The sequence below is a fragment of the Dromaius novaehollandiae genome, chromosome 6, assembly GCF_036370855.1.
Source record: "Dromaius novaehollandiae isolate bDroNov1 chromosome 6, bDroNov1.hap1, whole genome shotgun sequence".
In the NCBI taxonomy this organism is placed as follows: Eukaryota; Metazoa; Chordata; class Aves; order Casuariiformes; family Dromaiidae; genus Dromaius; species Dromaius novaehollandiae.
Genome location: NC_088103.1, coordinates 43,062,441 through 43,088,858, shown reverse-complemented (window position 1 = coordinate 43,088,858; position 26,418 = coordinate 43,062,441). Strand labels below are relative to the sequence as shown.

The following is a 26,418-nucleotide window of genomic DNA, read 5'->3' as shown; positions in this document are numbered from 1 at the left end:
CTTTTGCTTTGGATTCCATTCATGGGCATATGAATGCATTTGTATCTAGTGTTACAGAAGCATGGACAAACCATTCACGTTCACATAGTCATTCATAGGAATGTAGAATGATACTAGAAACAATATAATGAATGTGTTGCTTGTGTAGAGCTAGGAAATCCAAATTACCAGTATAAAAGGATCGTTATTTGTGCAGCAAGGCTAATGAGTCTTACTGTCATCTATTTATCTTTAAGCAAATGATTTGCCTTGAGAGAAAAACAATTTAAACAGACTATTCCATGTGAATGTCCTGTACCATTATGAGATATTCCTACCCACATAAATAGGAGAAACTGCTAGTAAGACCATTTTAATTATTGCTAAAATGATTGTGTCTAAATGTGATTAGTGACAGTATCATGTACATATCCAGAGGAACATTTTGAGTCTTAGTATTTACCCTAATAAAACTCTAGGAAATCATATTTTGTATGATTAACGAATGGCTTCAAACTGTATTCTATAGCCTGAACTACTGAGTTCAGATTAGCTGTTTCTAAAAGCCTCTCTTCACCTTTTCACTTTTTATTCCTTTCAGAAAAAAATTTGCCTTATTGGGCAATACTAGTTTTTGTAACAAAATCAAAATTGATCCTGTATTAAATGCTTACAGCTGACAATTTGGATTTTAGTTCCATAACATGCCTAAATCTCAGTACTTGGACATAACAGGTCCAAAAGTCATAGAAGTTACTGTCTGCAATTGGTCCTTTAGACTGAGCCCATTGAAAGTTTATGTTTGTGTATGTCTCATTTAATTCATGTTCATGATGCAGTAGTGTCTTTATTTGGCTACTTGCATATTTTAAAAAATCAATACATGCACATCTAAGGAGGGAGATGAAAAACCCAGCAAATCAAAATCTTCTCATAAGCACACTGAGATTAGCCTTCATTCTCTTTAGCAGCTATGCACCAGCCAGCAGCAGCTTTTTTTGTATTTCATCTGTCGTATTAGCAAGTAAACCACACGTGACATCCTCAGTGAGTACACTAAGTCTGAAGTGCTGGCTCACATTGCTGCTGGAGTGTAGGAAGGGATGAACTACCTCTACGAATTGCTGTGCTGGTTTCCTGCCCTGTGAGTGGAGTTTGGCTTCTATTCTTTTCTTTCCCCAACTTGTCTGGAAACACAGCTGAGCTAGCACAAAGGTGAAAGTCAAATGTACCCCAGAAAAAGTGTTTCTGCCTCCCACTGAAGAAAGGGAGGAATCTGACACCAAAGAGTGTCACAGTTCTGTCTTTGCGTGTTCTTGGGGGCAATGTAAATACCTGCCGCTCCTTCCTCAGGGTAGGATACGATTTGGCCGTGTGTAAATAGTCAAAATGCTATACTTATAGGAAACACAATGCCTCCCTGCTGTGACAGTTTAAATATAGAGAACAGGCCACTACAGGCATTTAAAATACCATTAGCTGGACAAGATAGCGCAATCAGAAAATAGCCTAAGCTTTTACTGTGATTCTATGTACAAGATTCTCATATCCCTCTTGCTACTTTTGCATGAGAGTCGAAGCAGAGGAAGCTTGCTGCCTTTCACTGACTTAGGAATTACTTGCTTGTTGAAAAAATTAAATGCTCGACATTGGTTCAAATAAGTAATGGGCAAATAAGTAACAGGCAGCTTAAATTTTGTTATCAAAAGGCCTTTGGGTATTTTTGTGTTTGAAACTCGCTACTGGAAATCCAGTATTTTTATTTGAATACCTTGTATTCCACAGCACAGCACGTTTGCTGTTTGTTGCATATGGCTGTATTTGAAATGTAATGTGATGTAATTGCTATTGTTACTATTAAAAGCCTAATTACTTTCTACCTGAATTTCAAAATCAAGTTTCCACAGCTTGTCAGTGAGGATCAAAACAGAGGCCAGCTAGTACCCTAGTGCAGAAACCTAAGTTACAAAGGCTCCCTTTCCTCTCCTTTGCCAACTACCCACGTGATGGGTGTCAACGCAAGGAAGCAAGCAGGCTCTGCAAAGATGGGGAGTAAGCACAAGCTTACAGGGAATAATAGATGGAGTTTTTGCTTTATCTGCTTCCTGCTTCTCTACTCTCCTCCCTCTTCACAGTCTATATGCAAAATCTGTAGCTATGCTGATGTGTCAAGACATACATGCTGGTCAGGTGTAGTTTACTCTTGAGCAACAGAGGAAACAAGGACAGACTGTGAGTCAGAGCAACAATCCTCCAGCTAGGCAGCTCCAGCACAGCCAGATGTACTTTCCCTTATTAGGACAGATCATGAAACCTTTCCTCATTTTGAGTGGTACCTAATTCTTGAGTAGTATCACTGCTTTTAAAAATCTACTTTTAAAGTGCTGCAAAGCAGAATATAGTTCTAGCCCTAGCTTTGCTTCTTTGAAAAAAAAAAACTGTTGTAATTAAATTCAACTCCACCTACTCTGACCAACATTATATAGCGTAACATGAATCAGGCTCCATTAGCAGCAGATGACATGTTTTAAAAAGATAGCACCTGTTTAACTTCCTGTAAATGGTATGTTTTTATGAGTGCAATCTGAATTTCCACATTGCCATCTCTGCTAATGATGTATTTTTGATGAGAATTACTTCTATTGGACCGCCAAGGGAAACCAGAAACAGATAGCCTTAAGCCTCCCACAGGCCTTGCTTACAGTTTAATTGTGTGTGATTTTCCTTGATTTAAGTATTTTTGTCATATGATGTCAGAGACGTGTGTCCTGAACTGAAATATAATCCTGCAGGAGGAATGTGTCACTGAAGTGAGTTCATACAAGAATTATGCAGGCAGATGAACTTTCACACCTCTTATGCTGGAATGCCTACAACACTGCTCCGAAAGCTAGAGTAGCCAAATGGTTACAAGACACTGTGTATTTTTACACAGTGTTGTTGACTATCAAAATGAAACTAAAAGAAGCATCAATGTTCCACCTACAACTAAGCAGGCAGTTCATAGTCCGTTTGTTATTTCAAGACGCTTGCTGTATTGCAATTTACACACTATATATTTTTGTTAAAATAAATAGTGACAGTTCTAGATTATCACTCTCAGCATGCCTCTTATAACCAGGATTTCAGATGGGTTTAAATCTAATTTTTAATCTAATCTCCTGGTGATTCAGGTGCATTTCAATAACTAATCAATTGCCTTGAGCTTCTGTATTCGAGAAGTTTTCCTCCTATGCTGTAAATATAAGCTATCAGGTTAAAGAGACTTGTCCATTCTACAAATGAAAGTTAAAGACAATTTCTGGAGTCTGGTTCTGACTCCTTCCTTACTTGCTGTCATTCCACACTGGTTTGACTCTGTTGCTTTCATTTTACATGGATGCAGCTGAAGTATGTTTTACATCCCTTGTCCAACCACCCTCTGTTGCTGTTTGCAACTACAACATATTTTTTTAAACAGTGCAACTGTTCACAAAACAAGAGGAGTGCCTTTACATCCTACTGGCTCTATGAATACAAAGTATGTCTGGCCAGAAATTCAGAAGTAGTAGTTAGTAAAAAGCTAGTGACTTTGCAGGACAAGAACGCCCTAAGGTAAATTTCTGCAAATCAAATAGCAGTAGATATGAATTTCTTGATGTTATAAAAAAACCCTATTAACTGGTGACTATGGGGGGGGGGGGGGAGAGGAGAGAACAAGGGAAAAAAAGAAATGCTAAGCCAAATTCTTCCCTCAATCCACACATGCAATAGGAAATGAAATTGAAAGGAGGCAAGTGAATGGAAAAAGACATTTTGATCTTGGTAAGAAAGCAGCTGTCAGACTTCAACTACAATGATGTACTAAAAGAAATTTCTATTTTTAGAACAGTGTATTTGAAACTGATTACTGCCCTTACATTTCCAGCTTATAAAATCACAAGACTAAATTAGGCTTCTATATTATTTTATTTCCCTCTTAAAATAAAGCATTGAAGTCCTGCACACATATAAATATCCCCAGTTTCTTGCACACCTTCTATCCATCATTACTTAAAGTGCCCAACTGTGAACATTAAAAATAAAACATTACTATTAGAGTGGCTACACTTATAGGACTGGTACTCTGACAAGGCAGGGCATTGATTTTACAAAAATCACCTGCGAAAGAATACACCCTAATACAACACTCATCAATATTAACCCTGAAATTGTTCTTTTTTATTTTTCTTGCACTCAGCTGACCTAAAAGTGATTAAAATACAGGGTTTGTTGCTGAAACATTTTTTACATAGTGTAAGAATAAAAGATAAATGCATTACTTTCTTTCTAACTCCCTCCTTCCCCCATGAAGTGTTTACTGTGTCCCAAGCTGCTATGTTGATTAAAAACCAGTTGAAAAGAGCTCTGGAAATGCATGCAACTTAAAATTCACTTAAACACACTTTAAGTTATAAAGTCTGAGAGCTTTTAATTTCAGCATGTGGCTACGGTTCAGTAGGATTATTAGATGTGTTTGTTGTGGTGGCAAGATTGGTAAACACTTCTTCCTTAGTTTCAGGTTGATGTCTTTCCATTTTGGTTTCCTCTTTAGCATCTTTTTTACTTGTATCTTCCTTGCTCTTGATTACCAAAGGTTCAATCTCCATGATTTCCTGTGGTGGCTTAGGCTCTGGCAAAGTTGACTGAAGTCCATCAACTTGAACTGGTTCTGGGACATCTTCTGCTTTCTGTTCAAGTCTTTCCAAAATGTTCTGGACCTTCCTTACACCATCTCTCCTGGCCTGGCGCACATCTGCACGACCCTCGGGGTCCACTGAGTCTAGGGCTAGCAACTCTTTGGTCAAATATTCTTCAATCATCAAGTACTTTTTATCAGTTTTCTTGCCTTCAAAGGAGTCGACTGCCTGCTCAAGCATTTGTACTTTCTCCAGAATTGCCTCCACTTTCAAAACACCAGGATGCTTTTGAGGTTCTCCCATTTCTATTGTCTTCACTGTTGCAGTTTCTTCAGGAGCAGGCCTTTCCTGTGGGGGCACAATCTTAGCTGGGCAGGGAACCTTTTTCTCAGCTTTCTCTGGCATGGCTGAAGGCTTCTGGGGTGGTGGTTTAGAATCTGGTTCCTGGTGAGTGACCTGAATTGGGATATATGGTGAAGGCATCTCAGTATCAGGTGGTGGGACTGCTGTGTTTTCTGTTTTGCTCTCAGGTGGTGGGGATGGTCTTGGTGGCTCTTGAGGTGGGACTTGTTGCTGAGAAACCTGGTGAGGAAGACAAGTTTGTGTTGAGACATAAAAAACAATACTTATTTCATTTTAAAACAAAAAAATCCACAGAATTAACAAAAAGGAAAGGCTTAGTCCAAGATTTTCAGGAGTGATTCATAACCATGGATACCCAGTCTGAAACCTCCTAGACAAACATCTTGATTTTCAGAAGATATCAGTATCTATTCTTCCGAAATTCAGGGCCTTCCATCTGTCTCAGGTTGGAGTACCCAAAAAGGCACAAGATACTCTTTAAAATCTAGGCCTTGAATAGTACTTAAACACAAAAACTACATTACAGATATGCCAGGCATTTGGCAAAGGTGCTCCCAGGTGCCATATCTCTGTACCCTTAGTTCCTAATGCTGGTTCTGACTCTAATGACTCAGTAAGGACAAGGAATGTGGAAAAACTAACAGATGAGAAAGGAATCAGAGGAAACAAAGACAATAAAGTTTCCCTTTCCCCTCTTTTTTCCATTATCGCCTCCGGCTTTGCCCACCCAGCTCACAACTGTGGCAGGTCTAAGGAAGCTACCTACCTCCCATTCTGCTTACCAAGCCCTCCCTCCAAAGCACTGCCCACACCATGGGGAGTTCAGTGTAACTGGCCCAAGAGCCCAACAGAGGAGTCTTGTTCTACGCTGCTCTTGCTGTTCTCATTTAGAAGTGAATTTTAGCACATTCTCTTGTGTGTTGGTGGTAAACTTAGTATTACTTAATAACCAATTTTCTGTAGTTTAGAACTGCAATTTTAGAGCATTTCCTGTGCATTGCTTAATTTTACTATTCTAAAACACAAAAAATACTTAAGAGTTCAAACAGTTATTGTTTTAAAGCTGAGATTACTAATACCAACTGACTCTCAAAGACGTTAAACTTTGAACCACGAAATCCTGCCCATGCTCAGAGAAGTCAGCTCTACAAGCAATTTTATAAAATGGAACCTTAGAGCAAAGCCTTGGCCTGACTGAAGTCAGTAAGGTTTTTCCAGCTGACTTCAGTGCAGTCCAGATGTCATCCTCAGTGTGTCACCAACTCAGATATAGTATTTCTTGAAGAGTTAACAGTATTCTCCCAAGTTTTGATCTCCTTTTGGGTTATTCTTATCCCACTGCCATTTTCAAAATATTACATTTTTTGCTAGTGCTTGTTTTTACTCATTTTATTTTCAGAGTGTTTGCATGGGGAGGTTGCTATATCAGTCTTACTCACTGTAGCTTTTAGAGATAATCCCTGAGGTTACTACAGAAATAACAACCAGTCATCAAATCAAAAATCTATTAAAATTGAAATGAATAGGGTTTTGAAGTCTTAATGGAAAGCTGGAGTTCATGAGACCTGTATTTTCATTCCCCTGACATCTCTTTCACTTATCCATGCATACATATGGTGCTTTTGGAAAGGTAAGTGATCCAGCTCTTATGGATGTAGACACTTGAAGTAAAATACCTACATTTATATTTACACCATGTAAATAAGTGCCCTGAATTTCAAAAACTCATCTACACTGACAGTCTTTTATGACTTTATCCATATTAAAATTGAATAAAATTTCATTAGGGAGCTCAAATTCTCATCCCTAAAAATAAATTAGTATTAAAACCTAGGATATGTCATTAATTCTGAAGTCTTGATTGGTCTGGTCTAGCACAAGGGTTTTCAAATGTATTAACCTAATTCTGCTTCTGTCAGTTTCAATGCAAAATCTGTCCACAATCAAATCTAGGTTTATTTTTTACAACCCCCCCCTTCCCCTTTCACACACTCACAAGTGCCAATAAAGGTTAGCTTTTTGTGTTGAAGAATTCTTGACTCAAAAGACATTTAACTGTAGCCTTAGTAAAAAATTTAATAGGAAAAAATTTTATCACATTAAAATGTAATGGAAAGTGGCTAGTTTCCAACTTTATATATCTAAAATAAACTGTATCCAAGGGCAGAGATAGGCATAAGGTATTGTTTCAGAATGGTAGGTTTACAACCCATATTTCTAAGGAAGTTATTTTTATCTAAAATTTGAATCAAGTTTTACTCCTTCCCTTCTGTTAGAGTCTATTTATTTACAGATAATATATTTCCAGAACAGGATGAGCTTATAGTTTAAATCTCAGTCAGTCTTTGTTCTGACTTCTTTGTTCTGGGTATGAAGTATGCGTGGCATGCATTTTGGGCAAGTTGGACAGCCTGTGGAAATCTTCTAATATCAATTTGGACAAAATAAATGAATTTCATTTTCTAATGCTACATTACTGCTACCAGATCCCTGAATTAAGAACACTAAGATTATTAAATCTTACATGCAATATCGGACACTGTAAGTTGGTACTTAATGGTAGACATAGGGAAGATGACGGAGGAGTCATACTTACTGTGAAATTTATTAGTTCAGTGTACAGATGAAGAAATGTTTGAAGTTTTTATTCAAAGAAACACTAGTGTTAACATACACACTTACTGGTCTAATTCAAGCCCTGCTAGTCTTAGATTATGAGAAAAGTAGTTTGGAAGGAAGAACTTCACTATGCTGAACAAGCTGAAAAATTGTTGTTTCAGGATATTTATCTATGAACAAGAATGTCCTTCGTGTAGGAAGAAGACAAAGGCTTAAGACTAGATTTTGCTGATCCTCTTTCATCACAACTGAAGTTACTCTCTGCACTTGATGCTATTTTAAATGGTTCTGAGACATTTATGAGGTGTATTTGTATGAATGCCACAAATCTCATAGACCTGGTTTTCTTCTCAAACATACTGCAACATCAGTGACCTCACTGTAATTACACCAAATTAAACTCTGATGAGAGGAAATCGATTTCTGCGTATTAGAAGTCATTCGCTTAATGTAGTTCAATGACCTGAAGACTTCCAAGTCCTAATAGGTGGAAAGGTAACTTGCTGTTAATGTACTATCTCAAAAACAAAGCTGTTATGAGCTTTCATGTACATGTTAGTATTAGCAAACTTTTCAACTCTAGCCATACTGAACAAAGTAACTGGCATGTATTTACCTTTCCCAATCTACATACCTGGGGTCTGTCTACAACTGTCTGTACTCTGATAGGAGCTGGGGTCTGTATCTGAGTGGTAACTCTGGCTGGTGAGCTTTCACGACTTGATGAACCTTTCTGAGACATTCTGAATGGAGACTGGGCTCGTGCTGTCTTAGACTCCCTGTCATCTGGTTGGATTTTGTGAAACACTGGTTGGTGGGCTTGGTATTCACTCTGCTGGGCAGGGTAGTGCATCTTCTGTGCCTGATGATAGACTTGAGATGGCTGCCTTTGGACATTTTCATGGATCACAGGAATTGGAATATAACCACGAGGAAGCTGATGGCTTCCTGTGTTGGATCTGCCAGATGACTGAGGGGAAACCGTTGGTGAATCAGAAGCTCCAGGAGACTGAGGCTGCCATGAAAACAAAATCCATTATTAATTTTAACCCTCACAGTACTTTTTATTTCCAAAGAGAAAAGAAAGAGAGAGTCATAGAAACTGAACCTGTTTCTGGCATGCAAAGGATATACTTCCTTGGGTTTTTTTTGCCAAGTGCCTCATTAGACAAACCACAGAACTAGTGAGAGAGCATCATTATAACAAGTAGAAACCTGAGCTACAGCATTCCCATCCCTCATATGAGCAGGGAGGGGATGCTCAGTCAGAATGTTTTCTGCTTTTACATGGCTGTTCCTGTCTAAACCTGTTACATTTGAGGCAAACTGAAGTTAAGCAAACAAATTATATGCTAGAGACAAAAACAAACCACTAACAGAGGCACACAAAGTTTAGCCTTTTGATCTTGATCACACTGACAGATTTTGTTTTGTTTCAAACACGTCATTCTGTAGCAGGTGATGGCAATGTACATATGGTTAATGCCCTTTTTTTCCTTCTAAGACTTTCCAGTAACTTAGCCCCATTGGCACCAGCAATGATAGCTGCCATAGTTTAGACCTGTCCTAGCATAGACCTAGCACTGGAATCACTGCTGAATCCAGTTCCCAGCATGTGTATGGGTCCATGGAATAGGGAAAGGCAATTTATTATTTCACAGCCCTCTCCCTCTTTCCTGCCAAGCCATCACCTACTTTGCATGAGCTGCAGCAGCTGTCAGAACATTCTCTGAGCTGATTAAACTCGCTAACTAGGGGAAAAAAGATTGTTTTCTGACAGGTTTGTTAACTGGCTCAGTGAAAGGCCAGGTAAGACTGGAGTTGGCACAAAGGAAAGGGCAAGACAATACAGCCAGAAGCGAGAGAAGGGCAAGAAAGGCAGGAGAGGAAGGGGAACAAGACCTCTCTTTTGGTACCGGTGACCTGTTACATCAGTTCAGCTATTTATGAAACAGCAACCTAAAAGGAATAAATAAATAAATGCTTGTTTGTATTACTGTACCCATCACTGCCACTGTTGGTAGCCTTGTCTATGTGGGTTTCAAAGGCACAACCACAGGGTCTGGTCAGTTAATGCCCACACCATGTTGCCTAAATTTGTAACAGCAAGTTCTCAGGACCTCAGTAGCTATCCCAAAGCAATGCAGTAGGAGGCACAGACGACATGTTCCTGAAGCCAGTTTGCATATGAGACAAAGCACATAACTGTCCAACTCTGCTGTGTTGGGAGAAGGAAAAACTGACTGTACAGATTAGACAGTGCAACTGGGGAGTTCTGGCTACACTGGGGAAGAACAAAAACAAGAAATCGTGCACTACACCAACCCAGCTATAAGAGGGGTACGTGGACTGAACTGCATGGACAAAGCATTGCTAGTTGAGACAGCTGAGACAACTGCTAACAGAATTTTAATTACATTCTTCAGATTCAAAACACATTTTAGAGCAAAATCCATTACTGCTGGATTACAGACTTGTTGTTATGTTTTTGAATTCATAAAGGCTGAATTTTCTGCTCATCTTCCTTCAAGTAAAAGTGAGATTAGCATTTTATATATTACAAGGATACAGTTTCTGCTAATTCTCTAGAGAGAACAAGCAAGCCAAAATCATATCTTCTGACACAAAAAGCAAGTAAGGCAGCTTTTTTTTAAAGGAGTTCATAGTTTGTAACTATTTTAACATACCACTGAAGGACAAAACCACTTTACAATTCATTTTTAAAGCTGTATATATGTAGATTTATATCATTAATAAAAGTGAAGTATTAAATTGGAAAGCAAAGATTGTAACAGTACAAGCTTCTAAAATGGCCCAGGTTGTTAGCTAACTAGCCATGTTTATTTTTACCTTATTCACTTTTTTCACTTCATGGTTTTTTTTTTTTACTTACAGCACAGAACACACAAGATTTGCCTGCATACTCAGCTTACAGAGTAACTGGCATAAATCATAAGCAATCCTCATCTACTGTAGGACTACCTGCATGACTCAGAGGCTCTCTTTTCTCAGAAACAATTTACATGCATTTGTTTCCGCATAATCATTTGAAAATGAGAACTTACGATAGTAGAAAAATGTTAAATACTTATGCTAAAATGACTGTGCACTTTTGCATTTTAATACTCTGGAAGTATCTGGAAAACGTAATCCTGTGGTAAGTTTGGATATCTGAAGGATAAACTACCCTTGTGACATTCAGGTCATAAATGTTGCACAGACTAATGCAAACACACCCTAGCAATATTGACATGTTACCTCAGGTCCATGTGTAGCTGGAGCTTGGGCTGCTGCAGCTGCCGTTGTCTGTCCACATTGTTTATCTGTTGGAGAGGCTTCAGCAGGTCCCCTTGAAGGGGACTCGGAGCGGGCATAGGCCCCCCTTAAAGGTGGCTGTGCCTGCACTGTGGTAGGCACAGCTTCTGTCTTGAACCGTTGCACACCAGGTTGAGCAGAAAAGCAGGGGTGCTGCTGTCTGTTATCAATGCCTTCATGGATGACTGGAATTGGGATATAGCCAGCCCGGAGTTTTGGGTATCCCATGTTTCCTTGTGGTTGCTTTGGACTGTCACGAGATGGACCATTTGCTGATGACTGGCCTTCCTAAAAGTTAAAAACATGACACAGCATTTGCTAGCAACTCAGCTCGATGCATCTCGTAAGGAAAAGCTGCCCTAAAAGTCCATCTTAAAAGCAGTATCAACTGTGTATTAGAACTTCAGACCCTCTCAGTTCTCAGCAGGATATTTAGCTATAGTTGCAAACAATTCAGAACTGCAGATGAGAGAAGAAAGGAAGCTAAACAATTTTTTTATTTGTATGTCTCCTCTCCCCCCCCCTCCCCCCGATAAATGCCAACTCAGGCTTTAAAATATCCGCCACAGAGTTTCTCATTTAACATACACTACTTGCATATAGCCACTGGTCTATCCACTTCAGATGGAAATACTCTAATTAAACAAGTGTCTGTGAGACCAGAGACAGACATTTCCTTAGCACGTCTCAGAATCTACCCTGCGCAAGAAATAAGATTTTGCAATGTTTGTTAGACTTGTCCTTCCCACTGGCTATCTAAGAGTTACTGATGCTAGATACTCAGGAATATATTCACTTTCAGCTAAAAGAGGATTCACTTTAGTAAATATTGAGGGAGAGGAGAGGGAAGACAGGATAGCATAATAAAGAGGAAAATGCTGAAAAACAAAGTAAATCCCTGCGTTGTCTGAGTATGCTTACCAGACAATGTCAAAGCTCTGGCAAGGGGGGAAGTGGTTTGTACTAAGATCCCTCATAAGTCCTCTAATAAGTTCTTCCTGCAACGGTCATTCTATTTTGAGGCCCTGCTAGGGCCAAGTTCCAGATGTATCTCTAAGTCAGATCATATAACAAGCACCTCTGTCATTCAGAGGGTAATGTCATTATTCAGTAAGAGGAGAATTTAATAAGGGGACATATGGTGCAAGCATTAGAAACCCTATTTTTAAAGAGGTGTTTAAGCTGCAAAAATATTTAGTTTATGTAGCCTCTGTATACAGAATATACTCATTCATTAAGAGAAGAATTCACTATTTTACCAATCAGATTTTGAGTGTTCCTCCTATATGGCAATATGTCTTTAAAAAGCAATTTCTGAGAAATCCTGTAAGCTATGAAACTGCATGGAATAACTTCTATTATTCAGTAATTTAATAAAATAAAAAGTACAGAAGGGAAGAAGTTTAAAACCAGAGGCCCTGATGTTGTACTTGTTTTTACTGATAAAAAAAGCCTCCACAATCAGAGGAAAAATCCTGAAAAAGGCACAGGGGAGAACTAGGCCCAGAAAGTTCTCACAGGAAAGTAATTTGAAGTTGGCTTTTCCAGTTATGGGACAAGGATGATCTCATGCCAAGTTCTGCACTGGGATCCACCACCAACCGATGAGTCATTTTAATTCATTCTACCGGAAAACTATATTCATCTGCTGAACACAGAAGATCTAGGGACTTCAGGACCCTGAGGACCAACAACTGCATTATTTGTCAATTCACCTTCTACCGGACCAATGAAGTTACCAGTATAACCAGAATCTGCAGTATTCCTGGCAGGTGTATCTTCTAGGATCTGGAGGGGCATGCAGCTATGCCAACAAACTGCATTTGCCGGAAAATAGATTTGAGTGGCACTCAGCTAGCAACAATGTGAGGCCATACGCAAAGCCAAATTTCTGCCAAGTGAGCAGAGCCGACCAGGCTGCCTCCCAGTGAGGAAAACTGATGATTCGACACTTGGAAGAAACACCTTGTGGCTCAGTGCTGACTCAATACATTCATGGCTGGCTTGCACCAGCTGCTCCGCACACTCTCCAAGGAAAGCTCGCCTCTGACGGAGGGGGCAGGCAAGCTGTGGATGTCACTGGAGAACTCAGAGCAAGCCACTCCACCTAGATTCAGATCTCTCACTACTGTAAAAAGGAGATTCACTCATTTCAAGCATTGTCAGACTCCCTGTAGGAAGGGTCAAAGCTGGGAAAAGTTTAGGTGCTAAGTGGGCCAGGAACACCTTCAGATCTCCCAAGAGAACTCTCCTGGCCAGGGTCACTCCACTCATGCTCCACTCCACTCATAGCAAGGTGCAAGCAGAACAATTCTACCCTAAGGGTTTAGAAGCTAGCTCCTACCTTTCTTGGCATTTTAAGTATTTGCAGTGTTTTGAATGGCTTCATTTCGGGATGAGCCCTTCAGTCTTCTGGAGTAATCTCTAAGCAAGAAATCCTTGCCAAGACTTCAACGTTCACAATGTCTCATTCCCCTCTACCTTCTGTGAATACCTTCCTAGGATTTTGACCATGGGTTTCCTCATCCATATCATTGTTTTCAGATCCTTTAGGCTGCCCTTCTTTTGAACTGTCTTAGCAAACTGACAGATCTGCCTCTGCAACTTAAGCCCTGGTTAGAACTACAAAATAAGCAGTACAAAACCAAAGAAAAATCAGGTTGGATTGCTTTTTTAAACAACTGAGTTGATATCTGAAGTGAAATTTTTGGCAAGTTTAACCCATTTTTTTTAATGGAAGTACTGCCCCCTCTTTAAGAACAGCAGCATAAACTACTCTTGTAATTTGTTGTTTATTCTTACAGCTGCACACAACTTATCCTGCTCCTGTGGAAAGTTATCATTTAGAGTTGGTCCTTTGTTCCAGGGCCTTCTTTTCCCGCCTATGGTCAAGTCTGCTAACTACAGAACACTTTCTTTTTTTGTCTCCCAACAGTACTGTTGAAGCTGTCCTCAGTAAAGGAACAAATGCAGGTTCTTCCACTATCAACAACTCTGACACAGACAGATCGCAGGTTTAGGAAAGGTGCTCTCATCACAACAGTTCTTCCTGATCCACATTGTAATATTTAATTAATATTTAATTCCATAAATAGTTGCTTATGTTAGCCAGTTATTCTCAACATTCCTTCTTCTTTCTTGTTCTCCCCTGATCCCTTTCTCCCCACAGTTTCATACATCTGTGAAAATGCACAATCTACCTTTTGAAAGGTACTGGAACACACTACCTTAGTTGAGTTAGACTGCTCCAAGTGTTTGGGACTCCCTTTTAATGCAGATCCAGCACAACAGCAGGGCCATACAGATACCCCGACATCCGACATCCCCATAGTACGGGACAGCCTACACTGCCAACCTGGACAAGCAGGTTCTGGGAGACTCCTGATAGGAGAAACTCACTGGTATGGAGGGATAGCGTGACAAGGGTGACAAGGGAGGAGGAACGGCATCAAGCTCTAGAAAATTCCTATTGCAGTACTGTGGGCAAGAGATTCTTGGATTCCCTCTGAACACTTTCATTCTCAAATTTCACAGCATGGCCAGCCAGGAGACCAAACATTTCTTTTTCAGTTTTTATTTGCCCTATAACAAACATGTTTTGCTTGTTATATTAACAAACATTTTATCTGAGAAAGTCCTGAGTTTGCATTTAGCACAAACCTGCATAAAAAAATATGAACAATAAATTAATAAATGAATTAAAAGACTCAGTCCATCCTCCTTCCCAGTTCAAATATGGAAAGCAGGAACCAAACTCCTATCACTGCTTAAGAAAACAAAATTTCTCCTCCTCTCGCCTAGGGAATCAAGAAGTATTTTGAAAATAAAACTGAAAAAAAATCTGAGAAATAGAATATTACTTAAGTTTCTCCTAAGTAGAACAACTGATAATTAACATTATAGGAATCCAAGTTGTGAGCAACTGCTCAGTTTATATATAAGTGACAAAATTCCCAAAAGGAAGGAGCACGAAAACACAAGAAACTCCCTCAAAAAGCTCAGAAATGTTAAAAACAGTCCTAGCCCACATTTCAGATAGCTTTGAACAACACCAGAAACTCAGCTCCAATCCACCATTTCATGAACCACTACTCTAAGGAACACTGGGCAAGTGCCGGTCAGACTAGAACGAAAATGCATTGCTGCGTTTTGGACAGGCTGCAAGTGACCCAGCCGCACAGTGCTGGAAGATCAGCGAGGGAGGAATTGCAGCCATCACACCTCTTGGGAAGAGGACATGCGTTTCTGTTGTGAGGTCATCACCACGATAAATAGAGGTGCAGCCAGCACAAGTTGTGCAACTGGAAAAAACACTTCATACCCCCACATCCTATACTTGGCTTCCCATGAAAAGGGCATGGTCAGGAACAACGCTAAAATCCCTAAACTTACTCACACATTTTAAGTGAGTTCTGGAGTGAGTTTAAGTGAGACAGCGAGAGAGAAAAACAAAACGTCGTAACAAAACTCCCTCTACAGCAGTCCGATCTGGAGTGGATAATGACATAACTCCTAGCGTGCCCCAATGACTGCTCAAGTATTACTTCAGATTGAAAGACAAAAACCTGTGAATTCACACACTACTTATGCAAGCAAATTCCCGTTTAAGTCATTCAGATGGCTGTACTGATATACTGAAATCTGCCAAAAAATTCTGCATGCAAACTAGATTACTTGAATAGTTGTATCAAACTTGAAATCTTCCTTTTAAAATTACTTGCATATTATACTTTTCATTCCTTTTATACTAAAATTATCTACAGAAAAAGAAGTTAGTGAGCAAGCTTTGCTACAATCATGCTCTAACACTTTTCTTAAACTGTGTTGATATAGTTGTAGAAGCTACATCAATTCACTTCTCTAAAACATACATATAATATACACACCTAGCACTTCCATAGCTCTTGCAGAGCAACAGTACAAAGATTTAAATATACACTTGCGTTTTGTAAATACTATCTAGCAAAAGAACACAAATTTTACTTTTAACATTACCAATAGAAAAAATATGTCTTTTTACATGCAAACAAAAAGTCTATTGAGTTCAGTATGTTTATGAGCTTTTAAATTGCTGTGGTAAAGACTGTCATGCAAATAAAAGTATCTAGATTGTTCAAAAAACTGAGAAAATGCCAGTAGAAAATATGACTTACGTTGAAAGCACACTTCCCATAATTGTGAGCCCTGTTCAGTATTTTTAGAAAGTAGGGAGCAGTACAATTATATTCTTTCACAAGAAAACAGAACAATGTAACTGAAATGAGTGACTGACATATGACAACCAAATAGTCCTTGTACTCAATCTATATTTTTAATCAGAAATTGCCATGAATTACCTAAAAAGCCAGTGTTATCTCATATTCAAATCTAAGAATGGTGTATCAAATCTGCTTACAAAAAAATGTTATGGACAGGCAAAACAGTCCATATTAGAATTAGATTCCATATCCTCTTGTATTTCACTTTTAGACAAGTCAGTATTTTCTTCTCTGTTGCTCTAAGTAGATAAGTCAGAAGTATTACACCAACTTTGCTATTGATAGAAATCAACACATGCAAGTATTTCTTGTAACTTGATTAAAACACTAAAAAGTTTCTCACCAGTGCTGTGTGTTTACACATATTAATAGTACAACACAATCATAAAGTGTGTCTCATTAATACTTCTCAGAGAATTAATATAAGTGGACAAGGCAGAGACTGATTTGCTCTAAGTACTGACCCGTAAGTTCCTATCACTGTATTTCAGCCACTGAGGATTTTTACATTCTCATTCTTTTACTCATGATTTGTGCTCCAGTATATAGACTGAGCACATAGGTATTTGGGCAAGATATCATTAGCTAATGACTGAAGGAAGCCATGAATAAGTTTAGTCTCATGAGCTGTCTTCATAGAACTTCATGTCAGTCACATCATGTAACCTATTTATACACCAAGCTGCTTCTGATGTTTTATTTATTGAATGCTGAGTTTTATTTCAGAACTTACACATGCGTAGGTGAACCGGGCTTTTGTTCTCTCTTGTAATTATAATGTTGTATTATACAAGTATTTCATCAGTGTATGCTCTAAGTGGCAGAGAGCAATGATGTCATTAGAAATAAATAATCACTATTAAAAATTGAGGGAGAAATTTAATCATAGGTCCTACGCTGTTCAGAACTTGAGCGCCTTACCAGAGTCAACCTGTTGGCTATCTTGTGGACTAATCTTGTTTCAGGAATTAAAATGGTTCCTTTATTGATCATTAAGTTGATTCTTCTAAAGCTAAAATGTCTTGGCCCAGGCATGAAGACACTTGCCTTTTATGCCCAGAAGTCGAAGTTGGCCATACAGAATGCATCAGATGGGCTAAAGTGAACATGTTCTGAGAAAGCAGTGACTTCTATAAAGACAGATCTCAGAGAGTTGGTGTCATCACCCACCCTGTCAAGTTTAATGCACTGGTTTGGAGAAAAGCCCTTTAGAGCACTAACAGAAATTTCCTTGTCAAGGATCGTAAGAATGACATACTTTAAGGTATTTCTGTTCACTGCCTGCTTGCCTAAGAAGTAGGTGGCCAACTTATTGCTTCCTTTCTATTAGCTGTGAGCCAGAAACTTAGAATGCAGAAAAAAGTACAGCCTCACAAAGAAGTGAAACACTGCCCCATAAAAAGGAGAATAAATAGCTAACGATTAAAGAGTCAGTTGTGAATTTTACAGGCTATGGCTAGTGTCTTTATTTTCAGCTAACTTTCATTTTGCACATAGCAATTTTTTTTTCTCTTTCTTAAACAGCAATTTTCCAACACTGTAAAAACACTTGCCTACTCTGCACCTTATTTATCAATTGTGAGGCTTTTTCATCAGCCATAAAAACACACTTCTGTGCTACCTGGCCTACTTGGTGATGTTAGACTACTCACTTCACCACCCCATGCCTGTAAAACCAAAAGGAAAAAAAAGAATCAAAACAACAGCTTCTGTAAAGTATCTGAAGATAAAGCATTTTTCATCTGTAAATAAGTAAAGTAATTTTAAGAATTTTAGTAATGTAATTTTAAGAAACTTTGTGTTCACAGTCCATTTCTTCTATTTTACATTTATATGTAACTTGGCATGAAGAGAGGGCATAGATGCCACAGAAGAAGGTGGAGACAGAACTTACCTAGTGAATGATGTTGTCTCTATACCTCAAAGCATACTGGATTGTTATCTGCCTTATCATGGTTCAAGTGGGAACAATTCTATTTTCACCATGTGGTTTTAGAAAAGTCATGCCAGTGTGTAAGTTGCAGGTGTTAAAAATATGATTGCTGGCTAAGAATGCTGGCACAGTATTCTTTCCTTCTCATTTAGATAAAAGGTATGCAGCATTGGAAGTTATAGAACTATGCAAACAAAACCATTCTTACCTTTCCTCTTGCATGATTGCCCACACACGGCTGCATTATTTCTAATGTAATTGTTTGGTGTTCTCTTTTCTTATTTCTAATTTTTCCACCTTGTTTTCAGATTAATTGGTACCTCCATAAATTAACTCCCTGTTTACCACGTTCTTTCAAGTGTGGCTTTAAATAACTACACAAACTAGCTTCATGAAACTTGAACAAAGCCAGTACACCCTCCAAAACCCCCCTACTAATCATATTGCAACTTCTACACATTATACAGTTTATATACAGCACACTTTTAACCTAAGCTGCATAATTTATTAAGGAATCGGTGATAAATGAACCCGACTGTGGCAGAACAAACATCAGCAAAAAGAATGTAAAACTGCCAGTAAAACAGATATAACAGATGTTACCTATTCTCACATTTCCTTCCATTGATGAGAATCACTGCAAAAGATGCGGAATTTCAGAGAGGCAGTATTGACTTTTCAATGCAATTTCTAATTTGGCCTACTAGGAATTTTTCAGTCCACTTGAACATGAGAAGCAAGTGCTCAAAAGTAAGGTCAGTACTAAAGACATGAGAATCTAGTGAATTAAGACTTATTTGGGGAAGCAGAGAGAAAAGAGGTCTAAGTCACGAAGTAAAAGAAAGGGTGAGGACAGAAACTTAGGTGTAGTTAGTTGTTCCCCAAATACTAAAGAAGCCTTCGGTAATAGGATAATATAGCTTTTTTCCTTTGTTTAGGCCTATGCAGCCATTGTTGGAACCAATAAATATATCACTTTTATGATTGTTCCAGGACCTGAAGCTGTACCAGCTAGCTACAATCTCAAATATAAGACACTTGTGAGCTATTGATCACAATATTAGTTCAGTGAATCTCAGCACAGTCAGTTCCTTTGGCCTGTTTTTAGTTGCAGTATTTCCCATTAGGTTTACTGCATGTGGAAGCAACATATCCAAGGGGCATCGATGAATATTTATACAAGCCTTGTTTCTGTTTTCTTCTTTAAATATTATCTATTTTTAATCAACATTCTGGGGAATACCCACTAAATGATTTAACATTTGAAGAGAATCTTGCAGGAAGTATGCTGAGCTATGATGGCATAAGCTAAGATAGAAAACAAGCAGCAAGTAAGCATGCAAAATCTATAATTCTAAAGAAGAAATTATAGGAAGAACACTTTTCTAGTAAAAGTATGTATATACACACGCCATGGTATTGATCGTACCCTTTCTGAATGACTTACTATTAACTAGTTAATCACTTGATGGAAAATCATTAGTCTACCAAGATGTTTTTGTTAATAATTGCTTTTTAGTCATCTGCAAAGTCATGGCTTTTTTCTCACTGGAGTCTGGTAAGAGATTTTCTACTCTTTCTTGATCAGCTCTCCCTAATCCAGCCTGATGTTGCAATGATTCCATACAAATAACTGGATTAAACATGCACAGCATGGACAGACATCCTTTGCATGGGTGGAAAAAAGGCCAGACTAATTAGAAAATAACACAGGGTCATTCGAATCAGACAGGCAACTACATAGTAAAATGGAAACTCAAGGTCTGATTCCATTGATTTAAAACAGCTCTGTCATGCGTGAAGTTTTTGAGAGTTGCGCCAGGTTGAGAGCTCCTTCTCTTTTTATCTGATTATAAATCTGGTATAGTTTACTGAGGCCAACATACTTACATTGGTGCCAAACATAGAGTAAGTGAGAAGACCAAGATCAACATCAACAACTCAGATAGAATGGGACTATATTATTACCACTGTCTCAACTACATTACTCATTTAGCCAAAAAAGCTCAGTTACCTTTATGTCTGTGCTCCATACACTGCCCACTTAAAATGTAATAGCTCATTTGTTCACCCAAGTCTCTTAAAAAAAGGGCATGAATATTCAGGGAGAATATATGGATAGATATTCTGCAATGATTAAACACCATAAAGGTGATCAACAAAATTGCTAGTTCACTGCCTGATTTCAGTAGTTTATCAAGAGAATAATGTGTCAAAGAAGTGAGTACAAATTTTGTCTTTGCATAATCATCCTAGCAAAAGATGCATGAGGTCTGACACATTAAGTCAGTTTTTCTAATTCTCAGATCACTCCTAAAGACTTTAAGTTTTCAGTTCTGAGCTAGCCTAAGAATGAGAGGAATTGAGAAGAGTGTTAGTACCTATCCTCTGTCTGCCTCTATCTGTAATTTAGTCCCTCTTACCTAAGGTTAAAAAAAAATATATCCAATGCCTTAAAAAATCATGTTGGATTTAAAATTCAATATCAGTGATTAATCTCTGTCTTCTTTGGCATAGCTTAGCTACAAAAATATTATTTAGGAACAGAAATACTTTCCTTGAGTCAGATTCTGAGATTTTGCTCAATAGTCCTTGTGAAATAAAATGGTACTTAACAAACTAAGATTTCAGAAGCTGTCCATTAATTTGAGCAGATTCTCTAGGCTCTAACAAATGGCCTTATCAGATCATGGTTACAACTTTTATCACCAATAAACCGGAGATTTTTCTGTGAGCAACGTCAGACTGGAGCTCTTCCAGTTAACAACTTTCCATTTTCATCTTTGCGACCATTTCTATCTCAATGAACAATCCCGAGGCATACACATTGCTGTTTCTAGTGCGTATTATCACATTTTTGTGTTTGGAAAAGAACGTATTCCACTACAGCCCTTCAAAAGCAGGTGCAACTTTTTCTATTTGTAATAACCCTTGCAACTTGGCAGGAGAAGAGGTACTTTTCATTACCACAGATTTCATATCAGATAGGGCTGGAAATTTGTTTTGTTTCATGCACCTACTCAAAAGAATACTGATCCATTAAAGCACTTCAAATTCCTGTTTTCACACAATTATCAAAAGCAGCTGAAAAGTGATTTTTCTCTTAAATGGGTTAGCATCAAGCGGTATTTCCATAACAGAAGCCTTCAAGTAAATAGCACAGATTTCTTCTCACCTATGTTTTATGGTTGTAAGAAACATACTTACTATTTGTTATTTTTATTGCCATAGCAGCCAGTGTAACAGGTGCCTCATTATACTAGGAAGACAGTGTCTCCAAAAAGGAGTTAAAGCGCCTTTCCTATGCCATTCTAAATATTTGCATTATTGAATTACATTTTTCTAAGGCTTCTCTACATTATTACCAGAATGATACACTCACATATTAAATTAACCAGCACTTAAAAAGCTGAAAATGGGATAGAAGGATATGTCTTGTCAATTTTGATTCATTTCCACACTCTCAAAATAATACCTTGTATCTGTGAATGCAACTGCACTAAGTTTCCCTGGATTCAGCAACTGAATGACAGAAAAGTATGTCCAGTTCATTTCTTTTAAATACCATACTGCTGTCACACTGGGATTTCAGTTATGATCTGCACTCACAAACCAGACAACTATCATTCGTTTAGTATTTAGAAAAAACTTAAATTCTTGAAATAATAATCTCTATTTAGTGCTTTGATCCTCACAATTTATATAAAGCTACAGGAAGAAAAGTCTGTAATTGGTATGTTGAAAATACATTTTGAAGATACCGGGTATCTTCAAAATGATGCATCGTGGATATGTTTTATATATAATTAAATTCAATTTTTTTTTTTTACAACAGGCTGCTACTTAAAATGGCAACCCCAGCACCACTTTTTTCCAGTAAGTAGGCACAAGGCTCTTCCCAGCACGATAAAAAAGTGAAGCAGTGGTTACTGTCAAGGGTTAGCTTGACATGAGCGTCCTCACGCTGATCAAAGCCTTTTGCTGTTCCGCAGCAGTTTGCCAGCTCCACTCCACAGGCTTCACACAGGCAGCGCCACAGCATTTTAAAGGGAACAGCCGGGCCATGCCAGCTGACTCCCAAAGCCTGGGGAGCCTTCCCTGGCAGCGAGGCCAGCCGGCCGCCGGCCTCCGGGCTCCCGGCCAGGCACGCGGCTCCGCACAGGCCGCCCCAGCTTCCTTCACCACACAGGCCCAACGGCACCCTCCATGTCTCACCAAGGGGCCTTCCTCTGCTGGTACCTGGCGGAGCCCTTTTCTAGATGGCAATTAGGGGTGACATTTTAAATATCAAGGGCGGCCAAATCAAATCCTCCGTGTCAGTGCTTTGATATTAATGCTTCGTCGCTACCCATTTTATTGGGTTGTAAAATCAAAGGCAAGCTGTAAAGTCTGACATACTGGGGATGAAAACAATGTTATTTGCAAGCAAACACAAGAAAATCCCATAGGAATTATTTTTCCACTGGACTCGTAACTTCTGGTTCAGCTCAAGTTTCCAGCACTTTCTGTCTAGTCACTGCATTCTTTACAGAAATGCTAATACTGGTCAAATCGTTGTATTTCCAAGAACCAAGACAGCTTCACTTGAAAGAGCCATTTACAAGGACCCTTACAAAATCACAACCGCTTTCCTCTCAGCTGCTTCTTTCCATGGACATATTTGGACTAAGATGCAGCTTTTCTCTGAGCATGCTTAAAAACAAAACCAAACCAGACAGCAAAATTACCGAGATAGTTTGTGACCAGAAAAGAAACCTTAACAAGTTAAGAGTCTGCGTTTCTTATTTTTCAATGGCATTCATTGTTAGGGCTATTCGCAGCTGAAAAATACATCAAAGTGTGCGTCTTCCCAGGCAGGCTGGGTGGACTTAACCAACTTTAAATAAACATTACAGGGCCGAGGTATCAAATGATTTAATGCACAAAAAAGGGACTGCAGTGCGTCAGAGACAAAAGGCAGCTCCTGGCCTCACTGCATTGCCATGCACTGAGGAGAGCGCCGGCCGCGCTGCCCCTCACCCACCGCCGGGCAGGGGCCGCCGGCCGCGCCCTGCCCCTCGCCCCCCGCCGAGGCGCCAACGGCCGCGGCCCCTCCCCGCTGCCCGTCCTGCTGTGTCACGGCCTTGCCCTTCACGGCCACGGCCACGGCCACGGCCACGGCCGCCGCCGCGCCGCCGCCGGCCGCCCCGGGCTCCCGCCCGCGCTTCGCCGCGGAAGTTGCGGCGAGGCGAAGCGCAGCGCAGCGGGGCGCCCCCCGCCCAGGGGCCCGCCGTACCTTGGCCGCCTCGGCCCGCAGGCGCGGGTCGCTCCAGGTCGTGGTGCGGCTGTTGTGGTCCACGAAGAAGGGCCAGCCGGTCTGCGGGTCGATCTTGATCTCCCAGCCGGGGGGCAGCGGCTCGGCGCTGCCCTCCATCTGCACCAGCGGGGAGTGAGTGGCGGCGCTCATGCTGGGCGAGCCAGGAGCCGTGCCATGCGCTGGAGTGGCAGGCGGGGAAACCGGCCAGGCGCCTTTATCAACCGGGGCGGGGGCAGGGAGGAGACAAGGGGCTGGAAGTGTCTGGAAATAGCTGCTCGGTGCGCAGGGGGAAGGCGGAGGAGGGGAAAAGGGAGGGGAAGGAGGAGGAGGAGAAGGAGAAGGAGAAGAGACGCGGGGTAACTGACCGGCTGGAAACTTCTGGTTGCGTCTAGCACAGCTTGGCCGCCTCTGGGCCGCCGGGCAGCAGCTGCCCCTTGAGTCACCCCGCGCGGCGGCTCCGCGGTCCCGGGGCAGCGGCTGGAAGTTTCGCCCCTGCGCTGCGAGCAGCGAGCACGGCCCGGCCCGGCGGGAGAGCCCTGGGCCCCGGCGTGGCACGGGTTACTGGCCATTTCTGGCCAGTGCTGCTTTGCTTGCTGTCGCACTCGAGTGAGACCTTTCTAACGGATCAAGGGGACGGCTGCTGCCCCCAGAAAGCTGCAGTCTGGACACGCCCCCAGGGCTTCCTTAGCAAGCAGCACAGCAGATAGCGTGCTGAGCGAGCCCTCTCTTCACTTTTTTGCAGGAATGCAAATGCATTTTAAAGGTCCGCTTAACAGAAGCAGTGCTCGATGCAGACTCTGGGAATATGTGTAGGAAAGTAAACGTAAGAAATACGCTGCTTCACTACTGTGTCCAGTTCCTGCTACGGAAGTGTAAGTCTGATACACAAGAATGGGATTTTCAGGCAAGCAGTGTCCGTGGAGAACACACAACCCTCCGGCATACTCAGAGCTTCCTATGGTTGGGGCATAACAGCCCATTAACGCTTTCCTACCTCCTGCTCTAGTGAACAAAGCCCAGAGAGTGTCCTGCTTGCCCTGTGGCTGATAACTTAAGGTTGTAATTGACTAAACTAGACAAACAGGAAATAAAAACAATGTCTATTTCCAAGAGGGTGGACAGACATGCTCTTCGGATTCAGTTGTTTTGATCTTCGTTAGCTCTTTGCAATTTAATGTGTCTCAATCCTCAATTTCACTAATACCAAGGAATATGTCAAAGGGTAAAGCTTTAAAATCATGTCTTCCTCTATGGCTGCTTTATCAGCTTATCATGCACTCCCCATAAGTGTTTAGCTGGAGGTAACTGTACTTCATAATTGTTCCACTTGTAGTCATCTGACAGACATATGAAAATTCACAGATGCCTGTTGATAGTTACTTTAAGTAGAACAATGAACGCAGAGTGTCCCTTAAGTGCAGACATGACCTGCTGGAAACTTACTTGCTTCAAGGAATTAAAGGCTTGCATTCCTTGGAGATATTCATTACTGAAGTACCTCTTAGTTAAAAAAAAAACCTGCCTGTTCACACTCCTGGGGACAGTCAGGATCTCATCCTGCTTGGGGAAGGAAAACTCAAAGATTTCTTGATACTGCTTGATCTTGATACTCCTTTATCTATTGGCAGAATGGTTTTTTTTTATCATGCTGGCATACCTAATAATACCCTCAAACTTGCTCCTTCCTTCCTGTAACTCTTCCATTCTGTACATTCCTTGCCTTCAGAACTATGCAGTAGTCCATCAAAGTCCACTCTTTCTATCCTCATTGTTATTGTGTGCTTTTTGACTCACAGATACTGTAAAGTGACCAGTTTTTTTTTCCATCAGTACCTCAAAATGTCTGTATTAGCAGTATCATTGTTTCTGACTTACCCATTTGTTAGAGCAACAGTCACATATCTTGCATATCTTACAATCAGTCCTGGAATGTGGTACGCATCCCTGGACATATCTCCTAACCCTGCTTACCTCTCATGCTCCATCAAAGGCATCACTGCCCAGCTTCATTAATGTCAGCATTTGCCTCAGAAGAGTTGATATCTGATACTTGTTCTGCTTCCAATCTGTAAAAATCTGTAGAGGAATTCACTCTTAGTTTCATTTTCAGAACAGTAGGAGGCATGCTTAAGCTATAAATTCTCTGTGGCATATGCCAGAGTCCTCGCCAAATCAACAAAAGCAGCTGACTTAGGGGAACAAGGTAGAGAAATGTTAAAAGGTCTTGCAAGGAAACTACTCATGTAAATTGAGGAAGTAATACACACAGTTTTTGTGCCTGATGGAGTGTAAATAGAGAAATGAAGAATGGGTGTTTCTTTGTTTTGCTGCAGCTGATAGCTAGTTGTATACTTGGCAGAGTTAAAAAATTAGGTCAGCAAGTAGATGAAAAATTAATAAAAGGAAAGTTCAGAGGAGTATCTAACAATTGTAAGTTAGATGGTTTTGTGCATATGTGCTATGCTAGGAAATGGAGGAGAGTACATTTCACAGAAATTAGCAGGAGCTAATCGTTGAGGGTTCTCTTGATCTTCAACAGGAGAGAGACGCAGGAGGACAAGCTGGGGAGAAAGGACTGTGGACTGAGAAGTAAAATCATTTTAGTGAGTCCCTCTTATAGCTGAAAGAATTCACAGCTAGGTAGGTTATAGGGGATAGCAGCTCAAAGATTCACTTTTTTATACAATTAATACAATGTTGTGCTGGGCCATAACTGCAACTCCAAAGCAATATGGCCTCTAGTTTGTGTTATTGTTAGCCTTATTTATGACCAGACTGAATTATGAAAATGTTCATGTAAGGAATACTGCTGAGCGAAAATCTGAGGTCCAAGAAAATTTTTTATAAGATAAAGAAGTTTCTGTACTCTCTGGGTATTTTAAGATGAAACTCCAGCTTCAAGATTTATATATTCCATTTCAGAAGGGAAAACAATCAAGAAGCTTTTGTTATTTTTTGGAGATACTTCTGTCTTCTTCATTTTGGTGCAAACATAGC

General features: G+C 40.1%; 1 protein-coding gene across 2 annotated transcripts; it reads right to left on the bottom strand.

Annotated features, from left to right (window-relative positions):
* Positions 1-3,908: 3,908 nt before the first annotated feature.
* BAG3 (BAG cochaperone 3) lies at positions 3,909-23,644 on the bottom strand. 2 transcript variants are annotated; one of them, XM_026105542.2, is made up of 4 exons: positions 23,401-23,643; positions 10,878-11,222; positions 8,254-8,634; positions 3,909-5,219 (listed from the first exon to the last, which is right to left on the bottom strand). In XM_026105542.2, the coding sequence occupies exons 1-4, from the start codon at positions 23,569-23,571 to the stop codon at positions 4,446-4,448; spliced, it is 1,671 nt and encodes a 556-aa protein (XP_025961327.2). In that variant the 5' UTR covers positions 23,572-23,643; the 3' UTR covers positions 3,909-4,445. The 2 variants fall into 2 exon arrangements, with proteins under 2 accessions (XP_025961327.2, XP_064370378.1); XM_064514308.1 differs by lacking the exon at positions 8,254-8,634 and having other exon boundaries at positions 23,401-23,644.
* Positions 23,645-26,418: the final 2,774 nt, after the last annotated feature.

Coding starts and splice junctions, on each gene's coding strand:
- BAG3 (XM_026105542.2), bottom strand. CDS start 23,571: ATGAGCGCCGCCACTCACTCCCCGCTGGTGCAGATGGAGGGCAGCGCC. Junction 11,223..23,400: donor TGCGGGCCGAGGCGGCCAAG/GTACGGCGGGCC, acceptor TTTAACTTTTAG/GAAGGCCAGTCATCAGCAAA. Junction 5,220..8,253: donor CAGTTGTAGACAGACCCCAG/GTATGTAGATTG, acceptor CTTCCTCACCAG/GTTTCTCAGCAACAAGTCCC.